At 46.3% G+C, this 10,879-nt stretch overlaps 1 protein-coding gene across 1 annotated transcript; it reads left to right on the forward strand.

Moving 5' to 3' along the window:
* Positions 1-547: 547 nt before the first annotated feature.
* LOC135817484 (uncharacterized) lies at positions 548-10,497 on the forward strand. Its single transcript, XM_065330680.1, has 6 exons — positions 548-851; positions 3,237-3,704; positions 4,726-4,744; positions 6,035-6,111; positions 8,108-8,232; positions 9,941-10,497. Exons 2-6 carry the CDS (start codon positions 3,295-3,297, stop codon positions 10,063-10,065), a joined length of 756 nt encoding a protein of 251 aa, XP_065186752.1. The 5' UTR covers positions 548-851; positions 3,237-3,294; the 3' UTR covers positions 10,066-10,497.
* The last annotated feature ends 382 nt before the right edge of the window (positions 10,498-10,879 follow it).

The raw sequence follows: 10,879 nt of genomic DNA on the forward strand, positions 1-10,879 counted from the left end.
TTGAATATCAATACAATCAAGTAAGGCCAAACTAAAGAAGGTGTGTGGTTCGACTCACCCGACCGACCGTACAATTTCAGCCCGACCGTAACTTTTTTTCGGCGGGCTGTCGTGTGACTGACGTACGTACGTGGACTGAACACGTCCACGTCTACGTGCTGTGCGGCGTGAGTCTGCGGACGCAGGCGGCTCCTTTTGGACTTGACTTGTACTTGTAGTTGTACTGCAGTGCAGTGCAGTGAGTGGTACGACTGCTGCCTTGTGCTGGTAGTAGAGTCTACTCGATACGCGTATACAGTGTATTTACATGTACTAAAAAATATATTAAAAAAAAAAAAAACCGCCCGCCCGCCCGTAAAAAAAATGTCCATGTTAGTCGAACCACACACCTTCTTTAGTTTGGCCTAATTGATATTTTTATATGAGCGTCAGTGAGTGTGACGTACACAGTCATTTGCACGGGGAAAGGTCCGTGCAGACTGCAGAGTGCAGTAGTATACTGTATAGATCATAATCTGGGAGTCGTCAAATACCGGTATTTGACGACTCCCTCATACAGCAGTTTAAAAAATAGTAGACCTCACAAGTATTCAAAAATAGATTGCAATTGTAACAAGGTTACAAAAGTAACTAATGCTTGTACTAACTTACATATCTGCAAGGCTCTTGATATCTTCACTGACTGTGGTTGCATGGACTGCGCCTGCAAACAAGGCAGTAGGGATGTGCGATTTTCAACCAACACAAACAGTGTTTCCCTAAATCCTACCATCCGGGCGAGGCAGCGGCTGTGCTCCGGGATTGTTTCCTTCTCATTGGTGCTCGAGAAGTGTCTGTGAATTTGTTTGCAGGTGAGATTAGTAGAACTTTGTTGTGTTGTAGCGTAACGTGACTATGCAGCAGGGAATACTTACAAGGAGTGCGTGGAACTCTAAGCTGTATGGTCGCTAGTGGTCATTGGCTACCCCAGCCATGTATTGCTTGGAATAAAATAAAAATTTTGTTCAGGCGCGTGCGCCGGTGCCCTTCAAGGGGGGGTTCTGGGGCCTCCCCCGGGAAAATTTTCAAAAAAAGAAGCAAAATCCTGCATTTTGAGCGAAAAAAAGGGGGTTCCGGGCACCCGGGAACCCATACGGCGCACGCGCCTGGTGTTACCTTTCATCACGGATGCAGGGCTTTAGACAACGCAGATACTGTGGCATTGTGGTCAGAGCATTTTATAAGTATCTGAACTGCATTCCAAAGCATCCCGACCACAGCACATTCTTTACTGAATGTGATCACTACACGTATTGAACCACATACCGGTATGCATACCCAATAACCGTGGTGCATGACACTACACTACTGTAAAATCGGGAATTTTTGGTGGTGTAATATTTTCGGTATTTCCCACAATCAACGGTTCGGTAGCGCGAAAATGTCAGTTAACCAGTTTCCCGTAATGCAGTCGGCATGCATGTATGTATATTTTCGGTGCGTTTATTTTAGGTAAAAATTGTCGGCACCGAAGATACCGAAAATAAAACACCACCGAAAATTTCTGCTTTTACAGTGTATAGCCGCACACTAGTGTATAGTACATGTACTGTGATTGAAAGTGAGACGACGAGCGTGCATACATGTAATTGCACCACCGAAGGGATATGTGCAAATCTATTTTTTAAAAGCGGTCAGCTTCTGCAGTGGTCATTGTGCAAGACATTGGAATGAGCCTGGGAACACAGAAAGACCCGTGCACCCAGGCACGCGAGCGCGCATGCACACACACATGCACACATGCACATCCACGCAGACACACACACATGCACATCCATGCAGACACACACACACATGCACATCCATGCAGACACACACACACACACCTTTTGACTTTTTGACGCCTATCGATGATAGCGGCGCTACGGCAGTAGCCATAGCAACTTGTGCGTCTGGAATCAAACCCGCAACTTCTCGATTGGAAGTCGCTGCACATACCACTGCACCATGTGGGACACACACACACACACACACACACACACACACACACACACCAGAGAGAGAGAGACAGAGAGAGAGAGAGAGACAGAGAGAGAGAGAGAGAGAGAGAGAGAGAGAGAGAGAGAGAGAGAGAGAGAGAGAGAGAGAGAGAGAGAGAACTTTGCATTCATAGCTAACCAGCATTCGATGTGTGTGTGTGTGTGTGTGTGTGTGTGTGTGTGTGTGTGTGTCGGAAGGCTACCCTCTTGCTAAAGCATTTTGGAAGTTGGACTAGTTTCGGCTCCACAATCCAGTGTGTCGTTACTATATAGCTTTCATGGCTGAGGTTGTTGGTACGTCTGTTGGCCCTGGGTTCCCAGTACCCAGTTGCCGAGGCTGGTTGGTAAAATAACTCCAATTTCACTTCAAGGTACCAGTGCATCTAGTGTCTGCTTTTATCAAAGCAGCGTGCTGTCTATACTGGTTACCCCAGCAAGTGTAGGGTGTGCATAGGTAACTGTCTTGGCCGTCCTATTCCGATGTACTCCGTGTGGTGTAGACCAGGTGTGCATTGGGGGGGGGGGGGGGGGGGGGCGATTCACATGGCTTCGCCAGTTGTGTGGATTAGACAGTTATCTGACGCTTGTCTTGATCTGTTTCAATCAGAATCAGATCCGCTATCGTTGCTATAAAGAGAAAATCTGTGGGTGCACATCCAGTGCATTTGCAGATTTGCGTGCTTCTCTTGCGACGGGCGTATACATGGTACATGGTACATGGTGTGTGTGTGTGTGTGTGTGTGTGTGTGTGTGTGTGTGTGTGTGTGTGTGTGTGTGTGTATAGTGTGTGTGTGTGTGTGTGTGTGTGTGTGTGTGTGTGTGTGTGTGTGTGTGTGTGTGTGTGTGTGTGTGTGTGTGTGTGTATAGTGTGTGTATAGTGTGTATGTGTGCTCATCGTTCTGCACCCTGGCGCATTGAACACTCCGGTCAAGCTGCCTCAACTGGCCCGAAGCGTACCCATAAACTGACACGTACCTGCCAATGGCCCACTCAGTGTGATGTAGTAGTTGTGTGGCTGCTACATGTACATTACGTTGCATGTCTACTTCTTTGTCAAATGGACAGCCTCACTCTCTCGTTCGATGTAGTGGCTGATGTAGACCTGAAGTTTGTCCTATTTACGCTGAACTGAATCTGCTGCAGAGGACTCCACGCTTATAGTGACCTGCAATTATGATGTCATGTGTACTGTACGTGCTCATGTTTCTACTGCCGCAGATTCCATGAGGGTGCTCGTCAGCAGTTGTCGGAATAGCTGTTGACCTTGACAGCCGTGATGTGGTCGCAGGCCGCCTCCGTCATCTGCTCGGCTTGCCGCGCTCGCCTGGGCTCTAGCAGTGGCCTGCTGAGCAGGTACTGGGTGCGCGAGTCACAGCGCAATGCGTCCACCCGGTCTACAAAACCGGCAAACTTGTCCACACCGCCGTCACCACCAACAACCAGTCCAGCTCCGCAGTCTGCAGCGCGTGCACAGGCCGAAGCGATGAGGCAATCATTCAATGAGCCCGCTGTTCTGTTCAAGTTACGTAGGGACCGCTTCAAGTTCTACTACCTGGGTTTGCTAATAGGCCTCATCCCTATCCCACTTTATTATCAGGAAAGGATGCTAATGGAGGGAAAGGTCAGGGTGAAGGCGCGAGAAGAGGCCAGAGCTAGAGTTCTAAAGGAGCCGCTGCCAGAAGCTCAGTGAGTTGCATTGTATCATGTTTTGCTCTTTCACTCGGCGTGTGTGCATGTGTGTGTGTGTGTGTGTGTGTGTGTGTGTGTGTGTGTGTTTGTGTGTGTGTGTGTGTGTTTGTGTATGTATGTATGTATGTATGTGTGTGCATGTGTATGTGTATGTGTGTGTGTATGTGTGTGTGTGTGTATGTGCGTGAGTGTGTGTGTGTGTGTGTGTATGTGTGTGTGTGTGTGTGTGTGTGTGTGTGTGTGTGTGTGTGTGTATGTGTGTGTGTGTTGTGTGTATCGTTAGAATGTGTGCACATATTGGCTGAAAGCTGTGAAACCTTTTTCTCGAGGGCAGTAAGTTGAAACACAGTCAGCAGTCTATTTGCATGGGCCCGCTGTAATCAGTATGTTCCCCTCACAGGGAATCAATACCATGCCAACATGTGTACTGATATCAGGAAGTGTCAGGTATCAACGGCTTGTATGGATTCTCTATGGGGAGAGGGGGGGTTACGCCATGTGAGCAATCGCAGCATTTCCCATCTTGAACATAAGACAATGGACGAAGGGTATGCTTCTTCCGCAAACAAAAACTTCGTGACCTTTTAATTCGTGTTCTAAGAAGTTACTCTGCTCAAGAACATTGATACAATGGAACGCAAACAGTGGGTGGATACACTTCTTTGAGTTGTGTACTCTATTCTGCAAAAGAAACTGGTACTCTCTCAGAGTCAACCTGTCTCGATTCCTCAGATTTATATTCACCAGAACTGACAGAGGAAGTAGTGTTGTAATATTCGTAATACCGTACAACAGCCGTGCAGTCCACCAACATTACAGCGATCAATGTGCAAAAATAGTGCGCAGAGCAAAGGTACACAGCAGAGGACGGGCAGTTTACTTCGAAGTAAAAGAATATTTGGTAGCTCGTATTGATGGGATCAATGATTGTGGTTTGTATCTTGTGTGTGTATGTGTGTTCTATCCACATTCTTTCCTCTTTTCTCTCTCTATCATGACAATGTCTCCACGACTCCAGTGAGCACGCCTATGCAAAGGTTAGCCGGCTTTTCTGGGTTGTTGCGCCGTTCTCGTTTTGTGCAGTGGAGCTTGCGCACCTTGAGAAATGTTTCGGTTTTGCTGTAAAAAAGGTTTGCGTGCAATGCTAGAATTAGAGCGGAATTCCTTTTCATCTGCAGTTCCTGGGTATATCTGGAGTTCCTGGGTATATCATTCTGCACTAACGAATTGCCGTCCAGACTTAAGAGGTTTTGCAAATGATTTCATGGCGGATTTTCTTATGGGTGCAAATATGCGAGCGTGAGTCAGCAGATTTTTCTATTGGGCACTACAAGTGCGCAGCGTGAGTCACTAGTAGTGCAAGCGCAGCGCTGTGCTGTAAGTCCACGACCTTGCCACAGCATCGCAACTGGTGATGTAATCAATTACATCACCAGTTGCGATAGTGTGGGAGCAAACCCATTCTTAAAAGTTGCGATAATATCATTTCAACTGATGATGTAATCGCAAAACCTCTATACTATAGTGTATGTTCATGCTTGGTAAACCAATGCTGTTTGAAGACGTACAGTCAGTATCGCCTATAGCGTTGGTGTTTGATTTTGAGCATTTTATCACTATAAGCGATATATCTCTATGACCGATACTGCATGGAATGTATGCGAGTGGGGTGTCAAACGACTCAGGGCACCGTGCACATACGCACTGCATAGCTGGCTACAGCTCATGTCACACAACATCAGCATTTCCTCACGATGGAGGCATATTTGGCAACTTGTACAAGCAGAACTCACCAAACAACACTGGACAAGTTAGTTCTTCACGAAGAAGTAACACCCTGTTCTCCCTGACACCACTTGATTTTACATCAATCACTATAATCGATGCAAAAATAATGTACTTCGAAGTAATAAAGGTCTTTTGAAATGTGAACTTGATCACTATAGGCGATATATTACTATAGACGATTATTACTATACGCGATAACTGTGTATACTTAGTTATGGCAAATGAAAATGAATTTGCGAAATTGATCACTATATCCGGTATATTACTGTAGCCGCCAACCTTATAGGCGATACGTACTGTCATCATCATCATCATCTGCGTTAACCGAAAAAATAATAAAAGTAAAATTTTTATAAAATAATAATAAACGGCATTATGCAGCTGTGTAAGCAGTAGATGCACAGATACGTACTGTACATGCATGGTGCTATGTATGTTTCTGTATGTGCTGCTGCTGCTTACGAGTATATCAGTACTTGTGTTGCATGTGTTGGGTGTATACGCGTGCGTGCGTGCATGACTGTGTTCTCTCTGTCCAGTATGACGATTTAATTCTCAATGCCTTTCTAGGCCTCGGTGTGCTAGCAACAACACTCGTCGTAGCATTATCCTTTAGGTATGTGCTGTCTCTCTCTCTCTCTCTCTCTCTCTCTCTCTCCTCTCTCTCTCTCTCTCCTCTCTCTCTCTCTCTCTCTCTCTCTCTCTCTCTCTCTCTCTCTCTCTCCTCTCTCTCTCTCTCTCTCTCTCTCTCTCTCTCTCTCCCTCTCTCTCTCTCTCTCTCTCTCTCTCTCTCTCTCTCTCTCTCTCTCTCTCTCTCCTGACATGTACCAAAGTCCTATACACGTTTTCTTTTCTTTTTTTACTAAAAAGTTAATCTATTGATGGCTAGTAGCTAACCAGGTTTGTCCTGCACGAAACATCAACTTCAGTTTGGCGGCTAGGTCTGATCACGTGAGCGCCACCGTTAATTATAACAATCGTGCCGTGCCGGCCGATAATGCATCGACTGGCATTCACATACACACATGCATGCTGTTTCGTCGTCCTTTGTGGACTCATCAGCGCAGCACAGAGAAAATGAGGCCGGACCTGATTGAGCAATGAAAAAATAAATTTTCCAAAGCCAGATTTAAACCAGGCCCGAACGTACCTTGCCAGAGTCCTCAAACCGGCAAGTCAGTGAGTTCTGCGTAATGCAAACAGCAAAAGCATTACCCCACGCGACAGTGCTCAACTGCTGCAAGAGTAGGAGTGAAATACTCAATCTGAGGACAGCATGCTGTTTCGTCCTTTGTGGACTCGTCAGCACAGAGAAAAGGAAGTCGAACTTAATATTGATTCTGAGAAGTACTGAGAAAGTTTTAACCTATTGGTGTGAGTATGTGAGGGGAAGAATAGGTAATATTGAAATGAAGAATGTGAACGTGCTCATCAGCAGTCATAATGTAGCAGTCGAGATACGATTCAAACTTTTTCTTGTGACAATCATCAGGAATCAAACACCACATTGAATGGGGTAGAGTTGAAAATAGAATCAGAATTATTCAATATACTGTAAAAGCAGAAATTTTCGGTGGTGTTTTATTTTCGGTAACTTCGGTGCCAACAATTTTTACCGATATTAAAACGCACCGAAAATTTCAGTACAACCGATACTGTATACATGTAGTACTAGTACACTTACCTGGAGAACGGGTTTTACCGAAAATTTCCCTCCACCGAACCGCCGATTTTGGAGAAAACCGAAAATATTACACCACCGAAAATTTCTGCTTTTACAGTACACAGTATTCAAGTCAGAGAGAAACACACTAAGTGCAAAAAATACCAGAAACAAGTCATATTATTAGCGCTACAAGCAGCAATGAAGACGTTATAACAATACCGTATTTCCCTGTAAGTTAGCTCTCCCCAATGACTTAGTACACCCCCCCCCCCCCATAAAAAATACACTTTCCACTGCCGAGGTTATCACCTCGAAAGATAGTAAGTTCGTACCCGTCCTACATGTACATACACCGTACAGTACATACATCATATGCACGGACACTAGAGTTGCGCAGGCTTCCCACTGCGTGTCATTTACCCCCGATAAAAAAAGTACTCCCCGAACGATAGTACCACCCCCGAAAGCATGTGGCTGCTAAGTTCGAAAGTTAGTGCGTACTAACTTACGGGGAAATACGGTAGGAGAGAAGGTTAATTAAAACAGGGAGATGCCGTGTGGTAAAAATAAAAAAATGTGAAAATGAGCGTGTAGGTGTAAGGGGTCGTCGCAAAAGTTTTCTGTCGTCCCTGAAACGAACATCGTTCATTTCGTACTCGGACCCCATCCCCTCCCTCTGAAACGAACACAGCTTGCTAAGCTGGACGACGGAAATCGCATTCATGTACATGTCATATGTACAGTGTCGGTCGACTTGCGATTTTGGCTCGCTCCCCCCCCCCCCCCCCCCCCCCCGAATGAATCATGTTCGTTTGAGGGACGACAAAATTTTTTTGCGACGACCCCTAAGTTAGGTGAAAATGTGATAGGAAGTAAGTAAGTGTAGGTGGTGTATGTGAGCTCAACTAATGAGTGAAGATGTTCATTTCCTGTGCCTTTGATCCAGAATTGTGACCAAGTGGAAGTATGACTTCAAAGCTAAGACACACTACATCACAACATTCTCTCCCATCTTTCGCCAGCGCTCGTTTTCTGTACCTGACAACGATGTTCTCCGACTGGCAGATTTCAGTAAGCCTGGTTCTCTGTGTTGAGTGATGACGCACGCGTGTGTGTATTTGTGTGTGTGTGTGTGTGTGTGTCTGTGTGTGTGTGTGTGTGTGTGCGCGCTCGTGCGTGTGTGGTGTATGTGTGTGTGTGTGTATGACTGCACACATATGTGTGTTGTGTGTGCGCGCGCGCGTGTGTATGCGAGAACCAAGAGATGCCTGGCTCATGTCTTGTCTAGGAGTAGTTGTTTTAGCTGTGCTGCCACCGAGAGTCGATCGGTAACTTGTGTTTTGACACAAAGGGTACATGGATGGGGCTTCCGGGGCTTCGGCACAAGTGCCAGTACTGTAAAGCGTGAAATTTTCGTGGCGTTTTTGTTCGCGTTTTCAGAATCCGGACAGGTTTGCGAGGTTTTAATTTTGCGATTGCAGAATGGCATTCTTGCTAAACCTGTGGCATTCTTGCTAAACCTTTCATGGATCTCCTTTTCGCGCTGTCTAAATTTCGCGATTTCTCCACGCGAACTTCGCAGAAATTAGACCATCGCAATAATTTCACGGTTTACAGTAGTCATATGACTTTTATTGAGACGTATCCCCAAGCCCTAGCTTTTCCACTTGCTTCTGCTGGATTATTCCGGGGTGTCCTTGCTGTGAGGAGACTGATGTGCCAGGTAGATAGTGAGTGACGTTTTGCATTCCGAATTTCGGTTCGACGTTCGTTTGTCGGAAAATCAAGCTTATGTCCAAGATTCACAGCCACAATGATTCATGGATCGATGGTATTATCTTATGCAAAAAGGGCACTGGTGATACTGGTGGAGAGAAAGCATGTTTTAAAAAGAATACCGTATTCTCTGGAGTAAATTAACCGCACTTTAAACACTCGCATTTCACCCAAAAAAAGTCTGTGCGGCTCACACTACCATGGTCTGTGCGGCTCACACTACCATGGTCAAATGAGCGGTGATATACAGTTAGATCTCGCTTAATTAACCGCACACATCCGTTCTCCACAAAAAATATCCGAAAAGGCGAGGGAACCGGATACCGTAAAGTCGCGGATAAAAGCCGGGTTTGCATACAAGCACATTGCGGATAGAAGCCTGAAAATGAAACGGGTCAAATGCATATAAGCCTGTCGCGCGTAGATGCCTGGCTTCTATGCAAGCGCGGGTCGGGTAGGTCAAGAGGGCATGCGCTATGTACGGTGCATAGTATTAGTAAAGCTGCCGCCATACCGGTAGTCAGTGGTAGATCTACGCGTGTCGCGCGTAGAAGCCTGGCTTCTATGCAAGTGTGGTCCATATAAGCATGGTTTGCATACAAGCCTAGTTTGCATTAAAGCCTGATGCAGAAAGCGGCTTATATGCTTATAAGCCCGGCTTTTATCCGCGACTACGGTAATCAAACACACATACTGTATGTATGCATGGCATATGCCGCAAACCGGCAACCAACGATTTTCTTCTGGATGGCGGGGGATTCGGATAAAATAGGACCAGATAAGCAAGGTCTGACTTTACCGGGTAGATGTCTGTATTCCGTGACAAAAAAAACTGGGCGCGACTTATACTCCAGTGTGGCTTGTACTCCAGTGTGGCTTATAGTTATACTGCAGTGTGACTTATACTCCAGTGTTGCTTATACTCCCGTGTTGCTTATACTCCAGTGTTGCTTATACTTCTTACAGAATTTGCGTGTCTTGTGGTGTCGGTGTTTGTCTGTAGAAAATCGTGCCAGGATCAAGTTACGGCGGCGCCCAATGGCGTTCATGCTCGATCTGTCTGGTGGCAGTAAGCCTAACGTACAGCTCTACAACATTGTACTGGGCTCTGGTCACGGAAGCAGCTGAATCCGGCTAGTATGCCACACTCGTCCCGATTTGTCTTCAGGTCTATCATTATTATGCTACTCGTGTGACTGATTTCATTATGAAGAGAGTCTATATACACCCCTATAACAGTATAAGCAAAGCAAACTTGTGCCACAATACGTGCACACATGGCACAGGCGACGCTGGTAGACACAACACACACAAACCATGCACACGGGTAGATTACGTGCATTATCTCTGGCACTGAAGGTGGTTTATGCCTTTGCATCACTCACTACTCTGTCCACAGTGGTTTATGAAGCTTGTTCGAATAGTATTTTACTGTGCGTTTTATATTGATTGGCAAAGTGGTGCATGTGATGCCATTCAAAAACCTTGCCTACATGAGTGTAGCATTACGATACAAGGCCCATGGTTAAGGAACGACCAAAGAGGGTGTATAGTCATGTACTCGGTGTCTGCTTTAGGATTTCAAACCAACCGGGTACACGTGTACATGGCACAACTCTAGCAACCGGGTCAGAGCCAGGTACGTTCCAGTGTGGCTACTGCATGTACCGTATAATCCCGCCAGAGCGCCCCTACCTCCGCCGCCACCCTTCGAGTAGGTCCAGGTGGGGAGGGGCGGATGGGCGAGTCCTACTTGCCGCATTCAGTACTGCCACCCTTTGAGTAGGTCCAGGTGGGGAGGGGCGGATGGGCGAGTCCTACTTGCCGCATTCAGTACTGCCACCCTTCGAGTAGGTCCAGGTGGGGAGGGGCGGATGGGCGAGTCCTACTTGCCGCATTCAGTACTGCATGAAAAAGTACTCACCCTACGAAAACTGTTCGT

Source organism: Sycon ciliatum, chromosome 5 (assembly GCF_964019385.1).
Source record: "Sycon ciliatum chromosome 5, ocSycCili1.1, whole genome shotgun sequence".
In the NCBI taxonomy this organism is placed as follows: Eukaryota; Metazoa; Porifera; class Calcarea; order Leucosolenida; family Sycettidae; genus Sycon; species Sycon ciliatum.